Source organism: Tursiops truncatus, chromosome 8, assembly GCF_011762595.2.
Source record: "Tursiops truncatus isolate mTurTru1 chromosome 8, mTurTru1.mat.Y, whole genome shotgun sequence".
Taxonomy (NCBI): domain Eukaryota; kingdom Metazoa; phylum Chordata; class Mammalia; order Artiodactyla; family Delphinidae; genus Tursiops; species Tursiops truncatus.
Genome location: NC_047041.1, coordinates 95352871 through 95380826, shown reverse-complemented (window position 1 = coordinate 95380826; position 27956 = coordinate 95352871). Strand labels below are relative to the sequence as shown.

The following is a 27956-nucleotide window of genomic DNA, read 5'->3' as shown; positions in this document are numbered from 1 at the left end:
AAGAGCCATCAGGAGGACAAACGCAGAAGGAGGGGCAAAGCGGAGGTAGGTGGACTCACTGTTGTGAATCCGCTGAAAGGCATAGTTGGTGGGGTTGAGGATCCATTCTCCAAAGTACTCCACAGCCTGAGTCCTGGCCAGTTTCTCAGCAAAAGGAGTCTGCCGGGGACGTGAGGCTAGAAAGGAGCCAGCTTGGAAAGCTACCACGGGCCGGGGGAAGAGACGCAGGGTACGTGTGTGCATCTGAAAGCCCTGCAGCACGTTGGGGGAGTTGAAGAAACGGACCATGGCCACTCTGGGGAAGAACGGGATGGTGAGATGACCTGAGTCCCTCGCCCTGCAGAGCAAGGAGGCCTCAGACCACCTCCCACAGGCATCATTTCACGGGCTTCCAACAGCAAGGGGAGAGGTATCTTAAAGAATCATCAATCCCCTTCTTCACACGAGGTCTAAGAGGCCTGCGAGTATGATTATTTCTTCTGTTTGCTTTTACTGAGGTGGCAAATGTAACCAAATATTATATACATTGTATACATAAAGAACCTCTGGCTCAGGGAGGTAATCTGCCCCAAGGTCACTGAGTGAGCAGAGACCCACTTAAGAGCTTGTGACTGTGGGGATGGCTCGGCTGTACCTGGTTGCGACATCCACAGAATCCACATCGTTGCCATAGATGAGTGGGTTGAATTCAGTGGAAGGTGTAGACTGCAGGTCATTAGAAGGCCTTCCCAAGAGAAGAGGGATCTCCTGGCCTTCGTGGAATTTCTCCAGATTGAGGATGGGCTGGGTGTTGAGACTCATGCTGGCGAGGGCCTGCGGAACAATAAGAAGTCCCTCAGAGAAGGCAGATTTCTGGGGCAGCCAGCCAATCTCAATTCCTAGAAAAGAACCTTCACCTTTGAAACAAAAAGCCAAATATTTTAACCTTTAGAAAACAATCTGAATTATGAAATCTTCAGCTTAAGCCAATCTGACTCAAGGCAACGATCTAAACCTGAAGTCCGAGGCAACAGTTTTCAAATTCGATTTAGCTACAAAATCTTGTTTTTCAATGGAAATCTATGTAGAAATATAAACAATCGAAACATGTAAAAGTAAAGCTTCTCTGAAGGACATAAGGAACCCAGAGCCTCATATGCTCGGGGGTCCCAACCTAAATCAACCCTCAGCGGCTCCATGGGGCAGTTTGAAAACCACTGGTCTAGCCCAGCAGTGTTTCTTAAATGTTAATGAGCATAGGGGATGTTGTTACAATGCAGATTCTGATTCAATATACTTGAAGTGATTCTGCCCTTTTAACAAGCCCAGGTGAGGTTAATGCTGCTGGTTCGTGGACCACACTTTGAGTAACAGGGGTCAGGATACAGGATCTGTGAGCCCCCAAATCTTAGCTCCTACAAACATTTAAACTCCAATATCATATATCAACCTCTCCATCTCATTAGTCATACTAAAGCAATCATCAAGAATGAAAAACACAGCAAAGGAAGACAGCTAGAGAACTTTCTGAACTTGCAATCCTCACCGGACTCTGCAGTAACAAGATATCATATTACATCAATAGTGATGAAGCAAGTGAAAAAGAGAGAAGGATAATACAAAAATCACCCATTTATATCCAAACAGATTTCACCTAGAGGTATTTCTTTCTTCTTTTTTAAAAAAATTATTTATTTATTTATTTATTTATGGCTGCGTTGGGTCTTCATTGCTGTGTGCGGGCTTTCTCTAGTTGTGCGCAGGCTTCTCATCGCGGTGGCTTCTCTTGTTGCTGAGCACAGGCTCTAGGCGCACAGGCTTCAGTAGCTGTGGCACGTGGGCTCAGCAGTCGTGGCTCGTGGGCTCTACAGCTCAGGCTCAGTAGCTGTGGCACACGGGCTTAGCTGCTCCGTGGCATGTGGGATCTTCCTGGACCAGGGCTCGAACCCGCATCCCCTGCACAGGCAGGCGGATTCTTAACCACCGCACCACCAGGGAAATCCCCACCTAGAGGTATTTCTAAGAACTGAGACAACACAGACAGAGATTCCTGAAGACCCTTCAAATGACAGATTCCTAAAAAGAAATACAGAGCTATCTACTGGTGGTCCTACATAACACATACAGCGGCGCAGAGGACCAGGGCCTCATCACACTTTACCTTCAGATACTGTGTTCAGCATGCAGAAGAAGAAGAAAATCAATCAATGAAAAATGTATTTAAGGGTTTTTACTCAGAGAAAGGAATTTGTGAAGAAATGATTCTATAGGGACCAGAGATCAATTCAAGAGGAAACCATAAAAGGAGCCAGATTATCCAAACTACTGACTCCCTCCTGTAACACTGAGAGAATGCTCCAAGGCCATTAAGAATGGCAGATGGGACGAGCAGCAGAAAGTGAAGGGCTGTTTTATACAGCATTACAAGGATGAGAGGGTGGGAAGGGGCACACAGGGAATTAAAAGGAATGTAAAAAGCCCTTTCTGAGATTCACCCTGCAACCCAGAAATGGGATACATCTCCTTCTAAGCCCACCCAAGGCTAAGAAAATCTACTCCACTTGAAGTCTGAAAGGAAACTGGCTCTTACAATAAGAGCTGTCTGCCTACAGCAGTCCTATAGCTGCTTGCTTTTCTTTTCTTTTCTTCATTCTTCACCTACCTGTTTTAAATGTTTTTTCAACTCTAGTGATTCTGGTTCTGGAAGGATAGGTAGCACTTCTGCATTGGTGGGGGCAATCACCTGCACCAGAAGAAAGATAAAAGGCATGACCTTAGAATTAGCTGCTCCAAAGTTTCTCTTACATAAAGGTAAGTAACAAGAATAGGAGATTATATATACGGTATTATTATATATATGCAAACACATATTATATACACACATATAAAATACACACATACATGTGTATGTGACACCTATACACACCTGAAAGGAAATATTACACCTAAATGTTATTGGTGACTATCTCTAGATAATAAGATCATAGTTTTTACTGACTTCTTTATACTTATTTGCATTTTCTAAAGTCTTACAATGAACACATATAAGGGCTACCTACAAAAGTTTGAATGTACTCACACTGCAGAATGTTAATATACTTTTTTAAAGTCTGCCGTTTCTTACTAGAAACTACACTCCCAGAAAGCCATGAGATGACCTACACCACAGTAATGATCCTGCAACCACAACTGCCCTACTGCTCTTGGAAGATGTGGGGAAGCATTTAACTCCAGCAAAACTAAATCTTATAATTCTTTGAGTCCTAACCAAGGCTTATTAAGCCAATAAAGTAAAAGCAGTATTTTTAAAAAAGTTGTTTCAATGAGTCTCATAACAGCCATCGCCCACAAACTTAGGAACTTCCTGGGAGTAATCTAGAAAAAGAGAACACAATCCTCTTCTAGACCCTACAACGCCTCAGCCAAGAGCCTCACCCTACTGCTGTCCAGATCCACTAGCCACACGTCATCAGGCATTTTGAAGTCCAGTTTGTAGAGGAAGAAGCTGGCAGGGACCCCGATGATGTACGGCGTCGGAGCCAACAGCAGCTGTGGAAAAGACAAGAAACAAAACCAAAACCAACTGCGATCACATATTGAGTCACGATTTTTCTAGATAAGGAAAACGCAGGTCCACAATCCCTCTTCCAAATCCTTGAAGGTAGATGTGTTTCAAAGTTCAGAATTTTTCAGATTTTAGAAAAGTAATAGTGCATATTCTACATATTATGTAGCACCTGCAGTGGTGTAGCCAGCAGCCTATAATCATTATATTAACTGTGATAAATAAAAAACATAAATAGCATAGGTTTTGCCACCAGATCAGTTCAGATTTTGTAGACAAATAAGTTGTAACAAGGAATTCAGGACGAGTACTGATTTACAACTTCTCTGGGCATTAAGCCTTCGCCCTCAAAGCTGGACAGAGTTAGAACAGAGGTGACAAAGCCAGAAGACACCTTGAGACTCACCTGTTCTGCGGACGCCATGCAGGTGGGCAGCAGTGGAATAACAGGAAACATATACTCCAAGGGATAAATCATTGCCACAAATGCCATCACAGACATGGAGAGTGCGTTGTAGTCTCGGGACTGCAGCACCACCTGCAACGAGCCACACCACAAGGGTTACCCGACAGGAGAAGGTCTGTGAGAAAACTGCTTCCCACACTACAATTTAGTTTCTGTTTCACCAAGTCTACGGCTCTGGGAGCTTAGTTTCCACACTTATCACTGCCTCACACCCCATCCTGCCTGCCGCCTCCCAGCGCAAGCACTGCAATAATTCTCCCTTGAATCACTCCTTGTCATCCTAGTTCTTGTACCCCCAAATTCCAGGGTCACTCATTGGAACAGAACGACTGAAATTTTCAGAGAATTAGGCTGGTATAGTTAAGAAGAATTCAAATGAGTGTCAAGCCCTCTGAATATATCCCACACGATACTAGTACCTTAATTCAACCCACACCAACTGAGTACCTGTTGTATACGGTATCGTGTTATCTCCTGGAGACAAAATGATGCAAAAGATGTAGTCCCTATCCTCAGAGAACTCATGGGTCTAGCCTCTGCCACATTTCAAAGCCCTTTCCCTAGAACAGTCTAGAAAGCTGGCCCTCTCACCTTGTGCTCTAACAGGATGCAGGTTAGCACCTGAAGACAGGCATCCACACCCAGAAGTTCCAAGGGAAGGTGCAGTGGGAAATCCACTAGGGTGAATCGAGAGGGGTCTGGAAGCGCAAAGGTCAGAGCTTGCTGGAGCTCCTGGGGCAGGACCTCAATGTCCACTCGCTTCTGCCCTGAGACGGGTACTGGGGAGCGCAGCAATCGATAGATCCAGGCCTCAATCTCTCGAAGGTCGTGCAGAAGGGCACTTGACTTCTCCTCCACTAACAACGAGCCAGTAAAGATGCGCCACATGGTGTCCCTGAGCAGCAGACAGCAGGAAACAGACGCATAAGCACTAGGAGCCGACACCCCACTGCAGCCCAGCCATAGAGGGTCTAATGACAGAAACTGGAGGAGCCCACCCTTTGGTCTCAGCTAGGATCACAAGGTATACGTACGAATAATGACAAGGGCAAAAATGCATACACAGCAAGACTTACTGTCCTGCCCATCATGAAACACCAAACTCCTCAGCATCACTCCAAACACGATCATGGAAGGAAGTCTAACTCTGCAGTAGTCTTTTGCTTAGCACGGACTAACACAAAGTGCTTAAGGAGGTCTGAAGGACCTCAGGCTTTAGAGGAAAATTCCTACGCCCCTCACAAGCCATCAACTCTAGATGCCGCCCCTCTCTTCTGAGCATCAGCAGAGAACCATACCTTTGTATGCCTCGAGGGATGCCCAGTTTCTTGCCCAGCAGTCGCTCACTACAGCAGTCCACCAGACGTTTGAGGGTGTACAGACACTCCCGGAAGGTGGAGAAGAAGGGGTAATGGCTGAGCACACACAGGGACGTCAGAGTGCTGTTGCGGGAACGGCTCTCCGCCTTGGCCCGGTGTTTGCCCCGAGGAGACTGGTTCACATCCGGGGTAGAGTCGGCACTGGGAGGCTGCAGGGACGGGCCACTCTCCGAGCTCTCGGTGCCAACCTCTTCTGAGATGCAGGTGGCGTGGGGTCCTTCCTTCCCACGGGACCCTGCCCCGGCCTCCCCCTTTTCCTTAGGCACGCGCTTTTGGAAGGAGCGGTAGAAGTTAACACAGATGCCATAACGCGTGACTCCGGTGTCCTTGTCGGTGAGAGTGAAGACAAAAGAGGTGTCCTCGCGCAGGCTCATGCGCCGTTGTCGCACACTCAGGCAGCCCTCTGGCTGGCAGAAGAACACGACATCCGGGGGCAGGGGAAACTCGGCGTGATCCTCTAACGGGTATCGCCGTAGCAGTTCTGGAGTCTGGGCCACGCTATCACTGCTCGGGTGCCTGGAGAACAGAAAGACAAATTCAGCAGCCTGAAGGGACAGAACGCTCTTTCAAATTTTAACCACAGTCAAGAAATAAATGCTCTTTTGGATAAAGAAACCTAGCTGCCGGACCTTGGAAAACATGCCACATTTAGCTGTAGGCTAAATGAGGTCTGTGCTGCCACGAAGATGCCCACCCTGAAATAAAAGGAAAATGGCGACAATAAAATTATCACTAACACTTTGAGATGGCTAGCATCTTTCAAGGTGTATTAGCTAATGAATTCCCAAAACAGCATATGTAGAGAGAGAAGGAGCACAATGTACTTTTCCTTTGTACGAAATAAGGAAACTGAAGTGTATAGAGTATATTTGCTCAAAATCACAAAAACGCTAGTTAAGAGCAGAGTTTTGCTCTGTCTCTGCTCCTCCAGGCCAACACTCTCAAGCTACCTGTTTTGCTTCCCTTACTGGCAGCAAGGTTCCCATCAGGGTGAAATAATAGAAGAAGAATGAGATATGCAGGGCTTCCCTTAACCTTCCCACAGGTTAAGACTCTGTGCTTCCAATGCAGGGGGCAAGGGTTCAATCCCTGGTCAGGGAACTAAGATCCCATGTGCTACATGGTGCGGTGGCGGGGGGGGGGGGGGGGCCGGAAGAATGAGATATGCAAAGCAACGTGGAAATGGGGAAGGGAAATCATCACAGATTTTGTGGCTATCCCAGACGACAAGACAAAAATCAGTCACTTCTTGGTTACCTGGCCCCTACGATCACTAGGTAGTCAAGTAACCGAGGACAGGACTTCTTCTTTTGCACCATGGTTCCGATTCATCAGTTCATCTCAGAGAAACTTCAAGGCACCAAGCATGGAATCAATGTTCCCAGGAGGAATCCTGATATTATCTGAAAATCCAAGTCTAATAGGAAAAAAGTACTGATAAGATCCATTGCTGTGCCTAAGGGACTCATCCCTCTCAGCATCATCCCAGCCAGGGACATAGGTCAGAAGATCTTCCATTTTAGTACTAAAGATAGGAGAACATGACACTTTTCCTAGCCTAGAGCTCTGTCCAGGCTTATGAGCTCACAGAGTCAAATGTCAAGAAGTAGGATAAATAATGGCTCACCTCTCCGTCCCTACAAACCAGCTCATTTCCAGCCTCACCCCTGGGGCTGTTTCTGTTTCTGAAAAACAGGCCTAGTCAGTCTAATCTGGACTCAGTTATTATGATAACAAAAATTAAGTCACTTTCAGGACTGCTCCAGGGTGGATCAGAATCAAACCAGACTCTCTAATCAGAACTAATCTGCACTCCTAGCTCTAGGTGGAAACCTAATTATTCTCTGTTCCAACATTCTGCATTCAGCTTGATGTGAAACTACCACATAGTCTATACAGTTAATTGCACTCAGACAGTAACAACAGCTGGCTACTCTACCCCATGCGTTCTCAAATGAAGAATATCTATGCCCCAATTGCTTCATCTAAACCATTTTTCTCCCCTCTTCAAGCAAGAAAGGGGCCCAGTGGCTACTGCTACTAGCTCTGCCCTTGGTGCTGAATCACAGTCTTCCACTTATATTCTGGTCCCAGGATTCGAATTAGTAATACAATATACACAGATGAGGCCTTGTCCTTCTTTATCTTACAGAGATGAAGAATTAGATGCAGAAATAACAGTATTCCTGCAAAGACAGGGAGAGGTGCTCAGAGGAATTTCTAAGCCATAGTCCAAAAATTAGAAAAACCTTACGTGTCTTAACTGTAATTTATTTCCTGTTGGGTCTCCATACACTCCTCTAAATAAAATGTTTCACTCCATGACAAGGTTACTCTCAGTGCTTCCAGTATTCCCCCTCTGTGCTCCACACTAAGACCCTGTTCACTGTACACACAGAGAGAATCCCATTACACTACACACACCCTCACTCTCTTCTTTGCTGCTGTGTGCACTCCCATACATACAACGTACACACTCCCTGTATGCTTAAGGCTCTGTTTGACGTAGATGAGAAGCTCTATCTTTTTTCTCTCCTACTTATTAAAAAAAAAAAACTATTTACAACACCTCTCAAATCCTCAAAATACTTCTCCCTCCTTTCTCTTGCTCCCAATAGAGGACCTGCAGGTAATAGGATTCAGTTTTGTCTCCATAGCAACTCTGGCTCCAGCACTATTTATAGCAGAGTCACCGCCCCTCCCCTGCTTGGGGACCGCACAGTGCTATCAGCTGCTACTCCAGAGCTGGCCAATGCCCATAATAGTTCATTCTCCTTGAATCCAGAGACACCTCTTCCACTGATAGCACTTACTAATTGTTAGGTTATCTTCTCCCCCATGTGCCTTTAGTTTGCACTTTGTCTTAATTCTGGATTTTGATAGAGATATCTCCTTTCTACACAACGAAAATGAAGTTCCCAGGCTTGCAAAATACTCATTTCTAGGCAACACTACCACCCCAAAAGCCCTTTGGGACTCTCCACTGCTAAGGACTCATAAGCATATTGCAGAACGTGAGGCATTGCAGTATGAACTGTTAGAGAGCAGAGTTCAGCTCCTCCCAAGCAGAATGAGAAGGGGAGGGAAACACAGAAATGAAATGGGAGATGGGTAAAAGCATAATTCATTCTCTAAAGAATTATATGGAAAATGCCTAGTGAGAGCCAAAGTATCTTAAAATAAAACAGAATTTACAGGACCAGAGCTCAAGGCTAAGCCTTAAAATCTATGTTTATGTTGAAAACCAGGAGCCCTTTCCAAATAAAAATCTCAAAGATCACACCTGAAGCATCTTCTAATATATTAGGCATCAGGCCTCTATCCTTGGTGGGATCCCAGCCCCCTCTCCACTGAGAATCACCTGATAAAACTGAAATCATTATCATGCACTACAGTGCTCACCTCCCTCCAAAGCCACAAGGACCCAGAGATCTTGTGACTATTCTAGCCACTAGTGATAGGATGGATTTTTAGTCTCAACTTATATCTCATCAACAGCCACTGCCTTTGGTTTTTCAGATTGCAGAGATAACCAAGGCTTTTCTTCCCATTCTCTCCCCTCTCCCCTCCTCACGAAGACTCTAAATTCTCTCGCATTACCTATAACTCACTCTGTCTTCACATCCACCCACTCTGCCTCTTGCCTCAGCTACACTTAACTAACGTACAGCTCCTCGTTCCTAGCCCCTATATTCCAAAGGCATCAAGCTCAAAATGCATACCTATCTGCTGAAGTTCTACACAACGACCATCCACTCCATCCACAGACCTTTAAATTATCTATGTCTTTTCAGCTTACAAATGGCCACATTAACCAACCCTTTGGATTCGCCCCTCATTTTGGGCAGGATGTCATAGTAAAACCACAGGAACCAGAGAGCGATATGACATCTTTGCTGACGTGAGCACAACAGGAGGCTCTCTCCCCTCCACCGCCTCCCCAGGCAGTGACCTTGCAAGCGCATCAGCACAGACGGGTCCAGCGTGGGGAAGAATGAGAGTAAAGAGGCAGGCAATAGGCAGGGTTGGGGAAGAGGGGAGGGCAGGAACAGGAGGACTAATTTAGAGGTGCACGAGGATGGGGAGGGAAGCAGTTGCAGGAAAAACTGAACGGTGTCTCCACTCTCCAACAAGCCAATTTTGAAACACCAAATTAAAAAAAAAAATTTTTTTTTTAAAGAACCAAACGTGCTTTTCAAACCCTAACCAAAAATAAGGCGCGCGGGTGCGCGCACACAAATACACTCACGCACATACACACGCACACACACGAGCCATGTGGCTAGCACGGCTCGGGCCCCGAGCTGGACAGCTCTGGCCGCCCCCTCACCTGCTGGACAGTTCTCCCCCGCCCCCGCCCCGGAACCAAGACCGCCCGCCAGCCCCGCAGGAATCTCGCCCTGCAGCCGCGAGCTGCGCCTAGGCTCGGAGCCCGAACCCCCTCGGCGGCCCGGACGCCCCCACCTCTAGCCCCACCCTCTTCCTTACGGACCCCTGCTGTCCCTCTCGAGACCTACGCCCCCTCACACTCCTTTAGGGCCTCCTTAGAGGCCCCTTCGCCCTAGAGCCCCTGTTTCCTCCCAGAGTCCGTTTCTCCCGGGGAGCCTCGTCCCAAACACCCTTCCGGGGCCCCCAGCGGCCCGGACCCTCCTACCTCCCGAGCCTCGGGGGACCGGCCGGGTTCGGCCAGACGTCCCCCGGCAGCCGAGCGTCAGTCGCTCCTCGGCGCGGGCGCCGCTCCGAGCGCACGCCAGTTCCGCGTCTGCACCGTGAGCCGTGTACCACTCCGACTCGGTGAAGGAGGGGGAGGCTGAGGGGCCAGGGGCCGGACCATCCACCCCCGGGGGGACAGGGCTGCACCAAGCCGAGCGCTGCAGGGTGGAGCCGGACCTCGGGAGAGAGATGGCTACGCACACACCTATGCTTGTGGGAGTGGGAACGCGATGGGGAGCGCTGGGCCAGCCCAGCGCCTCTACGTGACAAGGGGAGGACCCAAAGGAATACTTTTTGTTTGGGTTGCGCGCAAACATTTTAATTCGACACGGAAACAGAGCCCGTTTCGATGAACTGCGGATGAATCTGGAATCGACGTCTCAAGATAAGCTGCCCTAGGACTTTCTCACCGTTCCCCTCACCTCATCTACCTCCCCCGCTCGCGCTTTGGAAGTGCCCAGCCGCGTGGGCAGGAAAGCCTGCGGCCGCGGCGGTGGAGCCTACCAATTCAGGGGCGGCGGGGGGACTTGAGGCCGGAAGGCGCGGCCGCGGCATCTCCTCCACCCCGTGCGCTCCAAGGCAGGAGCCGTGAGCGGTGCCGCGGTGCGCGCTGGGAGAGGGAGTCCAGCCCTTCCGCGAGGCTAAACCCCGGACACAGCAGCCTACCCCTGGCCTCAAGGAACTTTTCTCGCTGTCCCACAGGGCCTGCGGGCCAAGAGGAAGGATTGTTGTACCTTCTTAAATATCAATGGAGAAACCAAGGCATTATACCCGCGCGCACGAACACAGGTGCACGACTGAGGCGTTAGTTCCGAAAATCCAACACCCTCTCCCTCACAGAAAGGCAACACGATCCCACCGGGATCACTGAAGGGGGGCAAGGGCGCGTCCCAGCCTCAGCACTTCATTGACCCTTATATCGCAATGGGGCTGGTGAAAGGAGGTCCCCACTCACTGCCAAGGCTGTCACTTGTGACTTGTCTCCCTCCTCTGAGTCTGGAAACGGACCCGCAAGGACACAAGCTTCCCTCCTGTGTTGTCGGGCCCCACCCCCATTCCAGAAATTGGTTTCTCTCATTCTGAATTCGTTTTGGCCTTCCTGTACAAACAGTGCCAGGCCTATCGGTGAGGCAGCCCGGAGGCATTTATGGCCAAGCCGCAGGGTGACAGTGGAGAATTTATCTTGGGGCCCTATGGAGAAAACAGGAAGTGGTAGAGGCAGGATGGGCAGGGCCCTGGAGAACCTTGTGCAAAGTGGCCCCCAGGTTCATCCATTGGGCCCGGTTAGTACAGTCTTCACATGGAGCACCGTTTTACCAGGATCCCTACTACCCAGCAGCCACAAAACTCCCAACCATTTGACTCTCCTTTAATGCCACTTGAGGATCTCCTTTGCCCAGCCCTCAGGAATGTTTGTCCTTCTCAGTCGGTTCCACCTCTAGGAGGCAGCCACCAGCCTCAGCCATCCAGCTCAGAAAACAGAAGATACAGCGGAAGATCGGTCACTCGTGCACATCCCAGATCTCAGAGAGCAGCGGGGGAAGCTTTTTATCCTGCAGGCGCAGCGCAAATACTTGCTCTGAATGGACACTGCTCAGTGTCCGGAGGTTCACCAGTTTCATTAGCATCCGTGGGAACATGAGTCGGTCCTGGGAAAGAAGGACAAGTACAGCCTTTGTCTCTCCCCAGGAAAGGGGAGCAAGGGTGGGGGGTTTGTGGGAGAGGTAGAGAATTGTCTGTGCACGATGTAGTCAGGGAGGGATTCTTGAAGGGAAAGTAGTTGTGTCAGGGGATGAGCCTGTGGAGAGGAGAAAGAGGGCACAGTGGGGAGACTCACATGGGGGTGGTGGATGGAGACGTAGGCATGCAGGGCCTCCACATATGTGTGTTGCAGCCTCTCTACCTGGAGCTGGTCCTGCACGTTGGGCCGGTCTATAGGTCACCAACAGAGTTGAGTAGCAGGTCTGGCCAGGGTCTTATTTCCATACCCCAAATCACAACCAAAAAATAGGGACATGCCCTACCCAACCTCTCCCATCCCAAAGTAACACAACAAGGGCCTCCACCCCCACGATTCTTGCCCTATGGGGCCTGCAGCCCTCTTTGGTGTGAGTCTCTTGCTCGTTTTCCCTCTTGCCCCTCCTCCACACCTGCAGAGAAGATGCTGATGGCAATGAGCAAGGCAAACTCAGCATCATTTAGTTGCAGCTCATTCATGGCTCTGGAGAACTCAAAGATGGGGTTGATGAACTCCACCTGCAGCCCTGGGGAGGAAGAAGAGAGGCTGGGTTGTGTGGCACGGGCAGCACTGCTCAACTGAGGAGACTACCAGGAACTCAGTAAGAAGCCTCCAGGGCTCTGCTGTATAACCTTGGGTAAGTTTCGTAACCTCTCTAAGCCTCATCTGTGAGGCGGGAATCATATTTGAGCTTATAAAACTGTTGTGATGGTTAAATGATAAAGCATACAGACCACTTTGCACTGCACCCAGCATACAGAATGTGCTGAATTAAATGACAATAATTCTGTTAGAATTCTTCTTAGAATGCTTGAGGGCCCCACATTACTAGAAATAGAAGCAACCCTTATGTTTGTTTATAAAAAGACTGCTTCACTGGCAATTGGCCTTACTTATTTGAATACTAGCAATACATTTCTTGTTTCACATCACAGGGGAAACAAAGCAATGTGGTTGAGGGTGTGGACTCTGGTGTCAGACTCCCTGGGTTTGAGTCCTAGCCCTACCATTTACTAGGCTGTGTGACCTTGAGCAAGTTATTTAAGCTCTCTGGGCCTTGGTTTTCCCATCTCTAGAATGGAGATAATAATAGCACCTACCTCATAATGGGTCCTTAGAATAACGAGTGGCACATATGGTAACTCCATGTAAGTGTTTGTTAAATAAATAATAAATTTTAAAAATAGAACCAGCCTTCTTACTGAGGAGACCGAAGTTCAACAAACCATGACCTGAAGTGGTGACATCTAAAGAACACTTCTCCCAAACACACTGTCAAAGTCTCCCCACCCCATGGCATCCCCTAGTTTTCTCAGATGTCTTTTAGCAACCATCTGCTAACTTCCATTCCAGGCTTCTTGATTAGTCACTTCCTGTGCTTTCACCCCGATGTTTATCAAGTGTGTGTTGATCCATTTAATGGACAAGCCCCATTTAGAAAGCATTTCTTGGTGAGGTGTCCAGCCTTGAATTGTGCTGAACAGCCCCTTCATACAGAGAGGACGAGCAAATTCTAGAGTTACGCCCCCTGCGAGGGTCGGCTACTGCTCGCTGAGTGGACGCCCCCCCAGTGTGATCGGTTCACATCGTTAGTCACCCACGTGAGCAGCATATGGTAGTGGAAGTAAAGGAGGAGGGAGAACTGACCAAAGAGCAGCCCTGTCTCTTCTCCCCGCACTGAAAAAGTGAGAAATGAAAAACAAACATGATGACATAAAAACTGCTTATATAAATGAATCTATAAATAGATACAGATTCAGACAGCACAAGTCCGCAAGTGCTGAAGGAACACGCAGACATGAGAACAGGGAAGAGTTCAGAAAGGAGGATGTTATGAAGGAGAAGGCCGTGGTTAAGAAGGACTGGGGTAATAACCATCTGGGGAAAAGGTGATTGGGTAGAGAAAGGGGGCAGGACTGGGCTTTTAAAGCTGGAAAAAGTCATTACATCACTCCTATCAGGTGCCTATACATTCAGGCAGCACACGGGGCACTACAGAAGGCAAGAGGTGTCAACACAGCCCTGCCGTACCCTATAGTGAAGGGAGGCCTACCTAGAAAGCTCACTGGGTGGCCTGTGATGGGACAAGCGCTGGCCTGAGTCACCGGAAACCTCTGTGAGCTCTGCACTGGAAACCAGTATTCTCCAAACCCGAGGATGGGGTCAGCATCAGCCACATTTTACAGACCCACCCACTCAGGTGTTAAAGCACCAAGTCTCTTGTTCAGCCTCAGTCCTGTCCCTCCGAAACACCTTCCACCTTCCATCCTTTCCCAGCTCTCCTCCCACAGCACAAAGCAACCATTGACTATGAGGAAACCAAAACTGCTTAGCCTGCAAGCAAATGTCAGCGAGAGAACAGCATTGTGAACTAATTCTTGGAGAAAGTACTCCAAGATACTCCAAGATGGGGATAGAAGTGTTCACTCTTATCCTAAAACTGCCTCATCTGGGCACCTCTGCCATGTTTTAATGCCAATTCCATGGCTACGCGGAAAGCACAGCTGAAGAGGAGGAAATCAGTCCACATGATCCTTAAAGAGCACATCTGAGAAAGATTCTTCAATTTTGACTACTAAAAGGCTTGGTGAGGTTTTCAAGTTTGTTTTCCTAGCTGTAAAGTCTTTTCTTCAAGCAAAATATTATTCAGAAGCACAATATATAACGCAGATTTAAATGGAGTTTCTGGTTTGGCTAAAGTTAGGGTGAAGGACGTTTTTCCTCTAAGGTGACACTTCCATGGAAACCCCCCTCAGGTTCCTGGAAACACAGTTTGAGAACCACTGGCCTAATGCAACAGAGGACAGGAATCTATCTGGGGCAGTTAAGGGAGACCTATCAGCATTCCAACTTTCTGTCTTGGAAAAACAAGTGGATCCTTTGTAGCCACTCAAACCCTGGGCCTGTAGCTCTGTAGTCACTATGGGCCCCATGACAAAATGCATCTGTTCATCCAACCCAGTCCCTTTGTGATCTCAGTTCTCACCTGCTTTGGCAAAGTCTTCCCGGTTATAACTGAAATCCTTGAGGAAGGTAATACTCTCACTTCCAGGGTTGTACCTCCGAGATGTCTCCAGAAGCATCACCTGCACACAAATATTGGGCTGGTCTCGGCCCAGGGCCCCTTCAAGGGAAGGTCGAGCCCCTCATCCCTACTTCCCAGTGCATGTGGCTTCCCAGCTGTCTGGCGGGGGCCCCCTCCCACAGACATCCCTCTCTGGTCCTCCCTTCACCCTCGGCCTTGCCAGCCACCTCAATTGCAGAGGTCTTCAGGAGGGCGATCTGGTCCTCCCGGCTGAGCTGCAGGAAGCCCGGCAGCTGTTTGGCAAAATCAACGATCTCCTGCACAGAGACAATGGCCAGCTCCGTGAAGTGGGCAAAGCGTTGCTGACGGGCCTCCCGACTCTGGGGATCTGGTGCCATGGGCCAAGGCTACCCCGAAAGGCAAGGAGGAAAGAAACAAACCACTCTGAGTCAGGCATCAAGAAGCCAGCTGGTGCTCTGGGCACAGCGACCTCTCCCCAGGCCCCTCAGGTACCGTGACTCGAAGCCGGTCTGAGAAGGAACGTCTGTTACACTGCTGCTGGGCAGCCACCAGCTTCTCAATCATGCCCAGCTGCTCCGGGCTGAGCTGGGGCAGGACTTGGGGCGGAGAGGAAGCCCTCGGGGGCACGGATGTGGCCTGAGCCTGTTCCTCCTCTTGCCGCTTCAGTTTCTTCAGACGGATCTGTTCTTCTGACAGAACACCTGAGAACAGAGCCAGATGTGAGGAGGGGAGAAAAGGAGGAGACAGGAAGTGGAGATGGGGCAGAGGCATAGTTTGAGCCTCCAGAAAAGCAGAGAGTGTTAGGTAAAGACAAGGAAGAGATTTTAATCCACACTTAGGGACCGTGTAGCAAGGCCCATAGGCTCAGCTGCCTTTCTGCCCCCAGACCCTGGCACCCAGACATGCCCTCTTCCCCATCGGCCTAACCACACCCCTCCCCCAGCTTCAGTCCCCAGACACTCACACTCCTCCCGCATGCCGGCCTGGCGGCATTTGCGAAGGCGGCACTCCTGGCACTTGCGACGCATGTAGGTGTCCATGGGGCAGTGGCCCCCACTGTGGCAGACGTAGCGCGCCCCTTTGATGACACTGCGGCGGAAGAATCCCTTGCAGCCCTCGCAGCTCAGCACGTTGTAGTGGAAGCCGGAAGCCTTGTCCCCACACACACTGCACAGCTCATTCCCCAGCATTTTGGGGGCTGGCCCCTTTTTCCGCTTTTGTGGACGAAGCTCTGGGTACAGGAAAGAGCCTTAGTGTTCTTCTTCAGGGAAAAGGCTAGGTGCCCAGCTGGCCACTGCCCTGAGCACTCAGTGACCTTCATTTACTTCACTGTACAAAGTCTATCCAGTCTCTCTATTCTAAGAAAGTAGCTCTCGTATGCAAAGTGCTATTTATGTCCTAGGTACTGTCTGAGCCCTTTATACGCACTGATCCTTACAACCATAAGAGATAGGTACTCTTGTTATTTCCATTTTACAAATAAGGAAACTGAGGCTCAGAAAGGCCTAAGAAACAAAAGTTACACTCGGATCACTTAGGTCTAGTTGACTCCAAAGCCTTTGGACTTAACCATGATCTTATAAGGTAAAGAGCCCTGAAGTTACCCCTCCCGGATCCAGGGAGCCCTTACCTCCTCCAAATCCAGCAGCTCCTCACCTGTGGACTCTGGAGGGGCCTCCACCCCGGGGAGAAGGGCTGTGGGCTCTGTTGCCTCCAGCCCCACCCGTGAAGTGCTCCCAGCGGATTGGGGTGTGCTAGATTCCTCCCTGAGGGTACAGCTGCTGCTTCCCAGAGGCTGGCTGCTTGCATCTCGTGCATCTGGCTCCCACAGCTCCACTGCACAGTCTGAACCCCGAAAGAGAGGCACAAGGGCGTCTCAGGTCCCCAGCATTCTCCTGGGAAACTGCAAACTTATCTCCACCCATAGAGGGCAGTAAAACGTCAGCTCCGGCTTTGGGACCCTGCGATTTGTGTGGGCTCTAGGGCTAATCACTTGTAGTCCCCCGCACCTCAATACCTTAAATAAGGATGTTAACCTTTGTCCCCTTTCGGGGCTGAAGTGCATCCATCTCAGAGGTCAGACAGAACTCTTGGAGGCCAAGCTGGATAAGCATTGGACATGCCAAGCCTCCCCAGCAGCAAGCCCGGATTGAGAAGCACGGACGAGTATCTGCAAGGGCCAGGCACCAGAACCAGGGCAGAGACAGTGTGGGCAGAAGGGGGCAAGCAACACCAAGAGTAGCTCTGGACTGCTCTCCACGGAAGGGCAGAAGGTAGGCAGTGAAGGAGGCTGATTCCCGCGGGAGGAGAGGAGTTGGGGCCTGGGCTCAGGGGAGAGGGCTGGAGTGAAGAAGCTTACCAGGAGAAACATCAGGCACAGGGGCCTCCAGCCACAAAGACATCTCTTCCTGGAGCCCTGGACATTACCAAGGGACTGTCCTGCAGGAATGGTCCAGGTTACACTCTTCCCAGACTGGGTTCCCTCCCCTCCTGATCCTGCTTTTTGTCTGTACTCACATATCAGCTAACATTTACTTGCCATATATGTGTCAGCTGTGCTAAGGCTTTCCATGCCTTCCTCACAATATCCCTACGAGGTCAGGGCTATTCTCAAGCCCAATTTACAGATGAGGAAACTGGGGTTCAAAGACATTAAGAAAATGGCCTATGGGCACACAGTTAGGCAGTGGTACAGCCAAGACTCCGACTCTGGTCTGTCTGACACCGAAGTCTGATTTCCTGGCTACCATGCCACCTTCTCTCCCCAGGACACCCTCCAGGCCATCAGGGAATGTTTGGGCACAACTGCCCTGCTTCTGTCAGAGCCCCTTCCCCCTCACTCTAGCACTGGGGACCGCCAAAGTTGGGCAGAACCAGGACGTGTGATCGAGGCTCCCTCCACCCAGTGAAACACACTGCTGGTTAGACAACCTCACTCCTGCCACCTTCCAGGGTCCCAAGACAAAACTCTTGCCTCCAGAAGTCACCCCAATTCACATCCAGGACCTCCTGCCCCTGACCCCCTCAGAAGTTATCATGGGACATAAACAGAATGCTGTCGCTGTCCGAACTTCCGTCACCATCATCCTTTTAACTTCTCCCCAGAGACCCCTTTCTAAACGGACAGGACACCCCGCCGCCCCCGCCCCCACCCGCGCCCCAGACACACAGGCAGAGCCCCAGGCCAGCGCTGAAGAGCAGACCCACCGAGTGCCCAGGCCGCCAGGCTCTGGCTGGGGCAGTCTCTGGAGCCCCCTTGCTGGGAGAGGAGGATGGTGCAGTCCCTGGTCCACAGGCCTCAGCGGCCGGGGAGCCGGAGCGGAGCAAGAGAGGGTCCGGGAGCCAGGAGCCGACCGACCGAAGCCCTGGCCTCCTCGCCCCCGCCCACGGGCCGCTTCCCCACCGTGCTGACTCCGCCCCCTGCCGGCCTGCCACCCCCTCGGCCCGGCGCCACCTCCGGCCCCTACCCCCAAGCCCGAAGGCCGCATTTTCCTGCAGATCTGCCCGGCTCTCCCCTTCCTCTCCTCACCCTGGCGGCTCTGAGCTGCTCTTACAGGCAGCTCCCAGGCGCCCCCACCCCACTCCCGGCAGCCTCCAGAGTCGTTTCCTCCCTTCCACAGACACCTCGCGGAGCAAAGGTCCCGGCCCGGCCCGGAATTGCGACACCGAGCCCAAGCTTGCTTTCCCGGGCTCCCTCCTCCTCCTGTACCTCTGGAAAGGGGCCAAGAAGCTCTCCCCACTAGCCCCAGGCCTCAACCAAGCTGATAGAACTACAGGGGTGGAGACAGGCAGGTGCTGGGCCTTCCAGGGAGTCTCTGAACGTGGGTGCCCTGCGGAGGCCAGAGAAGGGAGGAGGCCGGAGGGGGGGTGGGGGGGGTGGAAAGAAGTCGCTACAGCAATGGATGGTCTGGGACGGAAGACGGTAGATCTGGGTGCCAGTCCAGGATGGATCTGAGAGGGTATGCAGGTACCCTCATCTGGGGAAGGGTTCCGTCAGAAGTGAGGGCAGGCTCTGTCCAGCATCTACTGAGACTGTAGCCGTGCCTTCTCACCAGAACATGAGGTCCATCCCTGAAGGTGGACACCTCGTTTTACTGATTTTACCTCCCCTGAAACAGGGCCTGCCATAAAGTAGAAACAGAGTAGGTACTGTGGTTCTGTTTGTTGAATGAATAAGTAAACAAGAAAAATAGTATCATCCTCTTCTATCCCATACTTGTTGGCTCTAGTCAATTTCATCATTGCTTTAGTGCTTGGGCTCTGAGCTCAAATTTTGGGTTCAAATCCAGGCCTTGCCTCTGCCTCTTATTTGCTGTGTGATCTTGATTAAGCAAGTTACTTAATGTCTCTGAACCTCTGTTTCTCTATCTTTAAAACTGGTATAATAATAATGGTTTTTGCCATATAAGGTTGTGAGAATTAAACAATGTATCAGAGCACACAGTAAGAGTACTAGAAATGGAAGCAGTAATTAAACTCCCAATCCTTTCAGCTATGGGTCTTCCCATCACCTTGAATCTGTACACTGTTAACCTTCGTGTGCTTATTTCCATCTACAAACCCCTCACTATCTCTTCTGGTCCTTAGAGCAGCCCCAGGAGGGAGGGAGGGTACAATAACACTGAGCTCATGGGAGAGTCTTTTCCAAGACCACACACAGTCAGTGGCCAAGCTGGGATCAAAATCCAGATGTCCTCACTCACGTCCCTGTCCTCTTTCTTTCTCCTGTGTCAGAGTCCAGGATACATCTTGTTGTCTCTCAGCTCTGCTGGACCAGTGAAGCGAGATGGACGAAGCTGGGGCTGGTGGGCTGCAGTGGGAGAGGCAAGGGGCCCCGGGGATGCTTCAGTCCAGATGTGGGAGGCAAGGAGCTGAGGTTACTGCTGGTTGTTCCCCCCCTACCCCACTCCCAGTTTCCTGCTCACAGGCTCTTCCTGTTTTGCTGTGAACTTCAGTTCCCATGGGCTCCACATGAAAGCACAGAAGGACAGGGGGCCAGGGCAAGCGGCCAGAGGTACTGAGACAGAGATGAACAGGACACCAGGGAAGAGGAGAAGAGAGCGAGTAGGGAAAGAGTGGACATGGGGTGTGGGGGAACAGGACGGGAGAAGGACAGGGAAAACAGAAAGGAGCTCGGTGAAAGATGGGAGGAAGCACAGGGTGGGGCAGGAGGAACAGGCAGAGGTTAGGGAGCAAAACTTGAGAAGACAGCAGGCTGGATGGTGTTGCAAAATCCATCCATGTATTCATTTTCACATTTCAGAAAAGCCCCTCTGACACCCCCATCTCAAAGTTCTGCCTCCAGCTTTTGCTCTTGTTCCCTCTCATCACAAGGTCATCCCCTCACAAGGCCCCCACCCTGGTCCGGGCATCTCTGAGTCATGAGCACAAGGCTCTCCATGTCTCTTGCTTATGTTCCCTCCCTGATTTTTACAAGGCCCCAGCTGTCCTGGGAAAGTAAAAACCAGGGACCGTATCCCCTGGGAAACTAGAACTGTCCTGTCTTAGCACCCACATCATCGTTCCAGCGTCCTCCTCCACCTTTCCGCATCCCCAGAAGCTCCAGCACAGAGGCAGAGTCAGCGATGTCACTGAAACACTTGGTTCAAGGAACTTGGGATGGAACATTGGTCTGGGGGCTGATATCTATCTTCTGGGAGTTGCGAGAAGACCCATTCACTCCTGATCCTCAGCTCCCTCTCCCGACACCCTGGTCTCCCCACAGGACAGGACCCAGCAGTACACACAAGCCACATCGGGAGCCCTCTGACCCAGGCTAGAGCCAGTTGCTGAACAAGCAGGTTAGGGCGCCATCTCCCCCACACAAGGGATTCAGCCTCAGCCTAATCTCAAGTAAGGGAGGAGGAAGCATTACTGCCAGAGTTACCCCTTCAGGTTACGGGGGTTCAGGAGCCTCCCCCGCATGAAGATGGGAAGGGAGAGCAAAAGGGGTGAAGACCAAAACCTGTTGGTGGTATCTCCACAAAGGTTCTAGAGATTAATGACTGGGACTTCTTCCCCAAACCAGGGCAAGTAGTCAGGTGATCTGCAGTGGGAATCACATGTCTCATTTTGCCAGACACCCCCCACCCCCAGCCGCTACTGTGCAGTCCCACCAGCCCACTGGAGGTGTTAGGTGCAAAGCCTCCCAGCCCCATGGGGCCTTTCCTATGTTTTCTTGGCTCCTAGAAGAGGCAACATGCCTGGGAACTCCTTTTAGGGTCTTCCAGGTCACAATTCTGACCCCCAGAACCTCCAGAGGCTCCTCCTTGCAGCAAAGGGAATCTTGAAGCAAAGATAGGAGCATTCACCAGCCCACAGTTATATGCACAACTGGATGGCACTCCCATGAGGCAGGCCACAAGGTACAGTTTGCAGGGATGGACTGGGGCAACGGCTTCTTGCTGCCTCCATCACCATTCTGGAAGGCTGCAAAGTGTGGGGGTCATCTTGCATGCTGCTCAAGTGACTCCTCCCCAGCCTCCCAATCACAGGAGACAGAAGAACCCAAGAATTCCTGCTTCCCAGGTCTATGAGTTCAGAGATGATATAGACAGCAGAAAGAAGAAAAGTAACATTTATTAGGCCCTACTACATACATTTATCTTTACATGTATTATTTTATTTCTCCTCATATATAATCCTAGAAGAGAATACTAGCAAGGGGTCAAATATCAAATTTGAATACATGTATAGCTGACTCAAAACTCAAACAAAAAATGCCCACCTCTCTGTATTACACAAAACTGCCCCCCCAGATAGGAAAAACAGTCCACTCACCTGGATTTAGGTTTGCTTCTGCCAACACAGGGTGCAGCAGTAGTTCCCAAACCTGGCCTCATTTTCAGAGATTCTGATTTATTTGGTCTGAGGTACGCCCATGTATCCATCTATCTAACTATCCATCTACACATCTATTCTTTTTGCATCTGTAGTTAGAAACCAAGGTGTGGGGACCACAGAATCATCTGGCAGAAAACATGCAGAAGCTGGGGGTCAAGAAACCAGGGCTCAGCTCTTGGCTCTACCATGTACTTGTGGTGTAATCCTTACCCTTCCTGGGTTTATTTCTCACCATAAAAAGTGAAATAGGGGCTTCCCTGGTGGTGCAGTTGTTGAGAGTCCGCCTGCCGATGCAGCGGACACGGGTTCGTGCCCCGGTCCAGGAAGATCCCACATGCCACGGAGCAGCTGGGCCCGTGAGCCATGGCTGCTGAGCCTGCGTGTCCGGAACCTGTGCTCCGCAACGGGAGAGACCACAACAGTGAGAGGCCCGCGTACCGCAAAAAAAAAAAAAAAAAAAAAAAAGTGAAATAATATCTTCTCCATCAATCCTTCCTACATCGGATGCTTGCAGGCACAACTAATATAGAAATACTTGAACAAGTGGGAAGAAAAGCAAAAGATGAATTTAAGGGATTTTTGTTCTACTTGCCAAAATTTAATAAGCTCGGGATTTACATTCTGAAATCACAATGCTCTGGCTAGTTTGCAAGGAGAGTAAGCGGCATATTAAAACAAAAGACTCAAAAAGTCCCACTAATATGTAGAATTTTGCCAATTAGCCATGTCCCATCCAACCCCACCAATGTGAAAAGGTTTCCTTTGCTAGAAATCTCTTCATTGAAAGTATCTGAGGGCCACTGAATACAGTTAAGCAATGCAGCTTGAGTAGCCTGTGAGAAATAAACCATTTTAAGGGCTATTTGACTGGAAATCAGAAAACTTGAGTTTTAATCCATTCTCCTAAACTGCGTGACCTTGGACAAGTCACTTCCTCTCTCTGGGTTTGTTTTCTTATCTGTGAATTAAGGGGACTAGGTTAGATCAAGGATTCAGAGATGCTGATTTATGAAGCCTCATAATGGTCTTCATGAACCTCTTGGGATTGTATGCAAAATTCCATTTGTGTGTGTGGACATTTTTCTGGAGGAGAGGGGACTAAATTTTCATGATTCATAAAGGGGCCTGTAACAAAGAAGAAGTACAATTCTGCAGCTCGTGGAAGGAAAAGCACATTCACAGAAAGACAGACAAAATGAAAAGGCAGAGGACTTTGTACCAGGTGAAGGAACAAGATAAAACCCCAGAAAAACAACTAAATGAAGTGGAGAAAGGCAACCTTCCAGGAAAAGAATTCAGAATAATGATAGTGAAGATGATCCAGGACCTCGGAAAAAGAATGGAGGCAAAGATTGCGAAGATGCAAGAAATGTCTAACAAAGACCTAGAAGAATTAAAGAACAAACAAACAGAGATGAACACTACAATAACTGAAATGAAAAATATACTAGAAGGAATCAATAGCAAAATAACTGAGGCAGAGAACAGATAAGTGACCTGGAAGACAGAATGGTGGAATTCACTGCCACGGAACAGAATAAAGAAAAAAGAATTAAAAGAAATAAAGACAGCCTAAGAGACCTCTGGGACAACATTAAATGCAACAACATTCGCATTATAGGGGTCCCAGAAGAAGAAGAGAGAAAGGACTTGAGAAAATATTTGAAGAGATTATAGTCGAAAACTTCCCTAACATGGGAAAGGAAATAGCCACCCAAGTCCAGGAAGCACAGAGAGTCCCAGGCACGATAAACCCAAGGAGGAACATGCCGAGACACACAGTAATCAAACTGACAAAAATTAAAAGACAAAGAAAAATTTTTGAAAGCAACAAAGGAAAAACAACAAAATAACATACAAGGGAACTCCCATAAGGTTAACACCTGATTTCTCAGCAGAAACTCTACAAACCAGAAGGGAATGGCACGAAATATTTAAAGTGATGAAAGGGAAGAACCTACAACCAAGATTACCCTACCCTGCAAGGATCTCAATCAGATTCAAAGGAGAAATCAAAAGCTTTACAGACAAACAAAAGCTAAGAGATTCAGTACCACCAAACCAGCTCTACAACAAATGCTAAAGGAACTTCTGTAAGTGGGAAACACAAGAAAAGAAAAGGACCTACAAAAACAAACCCAAAACAATTAAGAAAATGGTAATAGGAACATACATATCAATAATTACCTTAAATGTGAATGGATTAAATGCTCTAACCAAAAGACAGAGGCTTGCTGAATGCATACAAAAACAAGACCCATATATATACTGTCTACAAGTGACCCACTTCAGACCTAAGGACACATATAGACTGAAAGTGAGAGGATGGAAAAAGATATTCCATGCAAATGGAAATCAAAAGAAAGCTGGAGTAGCAATACTCTTATCAGATAAAATAGACTTTAAAATAAAGAATGTTACAAGAGACAAGGAAAGACACTACATAATGATCAAGGGATCAATCCAAGAAGAAGATATAACAATTATAAATATGTACACACCCAACATAGGAGCACCTCAGTACGTAAGGCAACTGCTAACAGCTATAAAAGAGGAAATCGACAGTAACACCATAATAGTGGGGGATTTTGACACCTCACTTACACCAATGGACAGATCTTCCAAGCAGACAATTAATAAGGAAACACATATTAACAAATATTAACAAATTAAAGAATAAAAACCATATGATCATCTCATGCAGAAAAAGCTTTTGACAAAATTCAACATCCATTTATGATAAAAACTCTCCAGAAAGTGGGAATAGAGGGAGGCTACCTCAACATAATAAAGGCCATATACAACAAGCCCACAGCAAACATCATTCTCAATGGTGAAAAACTGAAAGCATTTCCTCTAAGATCAGGAACAAGACAAGGATGTCCACTCTCACCACTATTATTCAACATAGTTTTGGAAGTCCTAGCCATGGCAATCAGAGAAGAAAAAGAAATAAAAGGAATACAAATTGGAAAAGAAGAAGTAAAACTGTCACTGTTGGCAGATGACATGATACTATACATAGAGAATCCTAAAGATGCCACCAGAAAACTAGAGCTAATCAATGAATTTGGTAAAGTTGCAAGATACAAAATTAATGCACAGAAATCTCTTGCATTCCTATACACTAACAACGAAAGATCAGAAAGAGAAATTAAGGAAACAATCCCATTCACCACTGCAACAAAAAGAATAAAATACCTAGGAATAAACCTACCTAAGGAGGTAAAAGACCTGTACTCAGAAAACTATAAGACACTGATGAAAGAAATCAAAGATGACAGCAAGAGATGGAGAGATATACCATGTCCTTGGATTGGAAGAAACAATATTGTGCAAATGACTATACTACTCAAAGCAATCTACAGATTCAATGCAATCCCTATCAATTTACCAATGGCATTTTTTACAGAACTAGAACAAAAAATCTTAAAATTTGTATGGAGACACAAAAGACCCCAAATAGCCAAAGCAGTCTTGAGGGGAAAAAACGGAGCTGGAGGAATCAGACTCCCTGACTTCAGACTATACTATAAAGCTACAGTAATCAAGACAATATGATTCTGGCACAACAACAGAAATACAGATCAATGGAAAAGGATAGAAAGCCCAGAGATAAACCCACGCACCTATAGTCAACTTATCTATGACAAAGGAGGCAAGGATATACAATGGAGAAAAGACAGTCTCTTCAATAGGTGGTGCTGGGAAAGCTGGACAGCTACATGTAAAAGAATGAAATTAGAACACTCCCTAATACCATACACAAAAATAAACTCAAAATGGATTAGAGACCTAAATGTAAGACCGGACACTATAAAATTCTTAGAGGAAAACATAGGCAGAACACTCTTTGACATAAATCACAGCAAGATCTTTTTTGATCCACCTCCTAGAGAAATGGAAATAAAAACAAAAATAAACAAATGGGACCCAATGCAACTTAAAAGCTTTTGCAAAGCAACGGAAACTACAATCAAGACAAAAAGACAACCCTCGGAACGGGAAATATTTGCAAACGAATCAACGGACAAAGGATTAATCTCCAAAATATATGAACAGTTTATGCAGCTCAATATTAGAAAAACAAACAACCCAATCAAAAAATGGGCAGAAGACCTAAACAGACATTTCTCCAAAGAAGACATACAGATGGCCAAGAAGCACATGAAAAGCTGCTCAACATCACTAATTATTAGAGAAATGCAAATTAAAACTACAATGAGGTATCACCTCATACCAGTTAGAATGGGCATCATCAGAAAATCTACAAACAGGGCTCCCCTGGTGGCGCAGTGGTTGAGAGTCCGTTTGCCGATGCAGGGGACGCGGGTTCGTGCCCCGGTCCGGGAGGATCCCACATGCCGCGGAGCGGCTGGGCCCGTGAGCCATGGCCACTGAGCCTGTGCGTCCGGAGCCTATGCTCCGCAACGGGAGAGGCCACAACAGTGAAAGGCCCGCGTACTGCAAAAAAAAGAAAAAAAAGAAAATCTACAAACAACAAATGCTGGAGAGGGAGTGGAGAAAAGGGAACCTCCTGCACTGTTGGTGGGAATGTAAATTGATACAGCCACTACAGAGGACAGTATGGAGGTTCCTTAAAAAACTAAAAATAAAATTACCATATGAGCTAGCAATCCCACTCCTGGGAATATACCCAGAGAAAACCATAATTCAGAAAGACACATGCACCCCAATGTTCATTGCAGCACTATACTTACAATAGCCAGGTCACGGAAGCAACCTAAATGCCCATCAACAGATGAATGGATAAAGATGTGGTACATATATACAATGGAATATTACTCAGCCATAAAAAGGAACGAAATTGGGTCATTTGTAGAGACGTGGATGGATCTAGAGACTGTCATACAGAGTGAAGTAAGCCAGAAAGAGAAAAACAAATATCGTATATTAACGCGTATATGTGGAACCTAGAAAAATGGTACAGATGAACTGATTTGCAGGGCAGAAATAGAGATACAGATGTAGAGAACAAACGTATGGACACCAGGGGGGAAAGTGGCGGGGGTGGGGGTGGTGATGGTGTGATGAATTGGGAGACTGGGATTGACATACACACTAATATACATAAAATAGATAACTAATAAGAACCTGCTGTATAAAAAGTAAATAAAATTCAGAAAAAAAGGGGGGGGGGGCTTGTGACTAAATAAGGCTAACTTTTTGACTACCTAGTCTTCAGCTCTCAATTTCTATTCGCTTCTCCATAACAATTCTGGAAGTAATGTTTAGATCCTGAGGTATATATAAATAATTCAATCTGGAGTCATGGGGCAAGATACTGACCCTGCTTTCTTCCATATATTCTGATCACGTTTTATTTCTCCAGTGATCTGAGGTGGTTTGCTACTAGGGGGCAGATCTAAATCAAAGCATCCCAAGGGCCTACGATCTGACCCCCTGGAGCTGTGAGTCCCCCCAAGCTGAGTCACAAAGCCCTGAAGCCAACTGGCTGCACCTGTATCCTAATGGTCAGTGCCAAGAGGGCCTCTCTGATTCTGTGGAAACCCCACCTACTCCCACCGTATATGCTCCTTCCCCTTACCCCTATATATCTCCCCACTGGTCTGAAATTTCGCCCCTACGGATTCACTGCTTTGGTTTTGCAAAGTCTGAACATCCTGTGCAACCCAACTCCTTTGAGAAGAGGCATGACATCTTGATTCTAATTAACTAAAACTTGGAAGTGGACGGGTGGGAGGACAGGGAAAGGACTGGAAGGGGGAGTGAGAGGAGTCCTGAAGCTTTGCTCAGGAAATGAGCATTGGCTACACTGGGACCAACCTCAGGGACACAGGAGTCCAAAGGGCTGTTTACACGCTGTGCCCTACACCCAAAACAAGACTTCTTCCGGGGAAGAGAGCCAGTGCCAAGGCTCAAATTCCACCCGAAGGAAGGGGTGTGGAGAAAGGCGCCCTATACCACCCCTCGCCCCAATTCTGCACCCGCTCTCCCGGCCCGAGGGGGTCGCTTGCTGTGCCGGCCACGGTCCGGCCTAATACAAGAGCCACCTTGGTACTGGGTCTCCGCGGGCAGAGGCAAAACCCACGCTCAGTGTTCTCTTTACCAAGACGAGGTCTTCAAGCCCTTTCTGCAGGGCGAGGTCGCGCTACATTCCCACGCTTCTCCGCCACGGCGGGATCGCGAACCTCCTACAGGAATTCCCTACATGATTCCTCCTCCCTCCATCCCTGTCCCCACCT

At 48.5% G+C, this 27956-nt stretch overlaps 2 protein-coding genes across 65 annotated transcripts in view; both read right to left on the bottom strand.

The window, feature by feature from the left end:
* The window catches only part of MADD (MAP kinase activating death domain), a 43610-nt gene extending 28684 nt beyond the window's left edge, over positions 1–14926 (bottom strand). For 42 of the 43 annotated variants that reach the window (XM_033860622.2, XM_073808903.1, XM_073808915.1 and 39 more), the window contains exons 1-9: positions 10044–11310; positions 6647–6806; positions 5309–5905; positions 4602–4905; positions 3951–4082; positions 3415–3528; positions 2642–2722; positions 635–813; positions 60–295 (exon numbers count right to left, since the gene is read on the bottom strand). In XM_033860622.2, coding sequence (XP_033716513.1) covers positions 60–295; positions 635–813; positions 2642–2722; positions 3415–3528; positions 3951–4082; positions 4602–4905; positions 5309–5905; positions 6647–6708 — 1705 coding nt within the window. In that variant the 5' untranslated portion in view covers positions 6709–6806; positions 10044–11310. Of the gene's footprint in view, positions 1–59; positions 296–634; positions 814–2641; positions 2723–3414; positions 3529–3950; positions 4083–4601; positions 4906–5308; positions 5906–6646; positions 6807–10043; positions 11311–14826 lie in introns of those variants that run through there. The other variant, XM_073808882.1, reaches the window with a different exon arrangement.
* Positions 11456–27955, bottom strand: NR1H3 (nuclear receptor subfamily 1 group H member 3). Of its 22 annotated transcripts, none has more exons than XM_073808919.1 (11): positions 27821–27955; positions 21962–22120; positions 19590–19696; positions 16543–16731; positions 15851–16117; positions 15379–15587; positions 15093–15272; positions 14827–14926; positions 12253–12366; positions 11940–12034; positions 11456–11751 (listed from the first exon to the last, which is right to left on the bottom strand). In XM_073808919.1, exons 2-11 carry the CDS (start codon positions 22063–22065, stop codon positions 11605–11607), a joined length of 1512 nt encoding a protein of 503 aa, XP_073665020.1. In that variant the 5' UTR covers positions 22066–22120; positions 27821–27955; the 3' UTR covers positions 11456–11604. The 22 variants fall into 22 exon arrangements, with proteins under 22 accessions (XP_073665020.1, XP_073665025.1, XP_073665018.1 ...); XM_073808924.1 differs by lacking the exon at positions 21962–22120 and adding an exon at positions 17246–17325 and having other exon boundaries at positions 27821–27954; XM_073808917.1 differs by lacking the exon at positions 27821–27955 and adding an exon at positions 21667–21875 and having other exon boundaries at positions 19590–19729; positions 21962–27751.
* Position 27956: the final 1 nt, after the last annotated feature.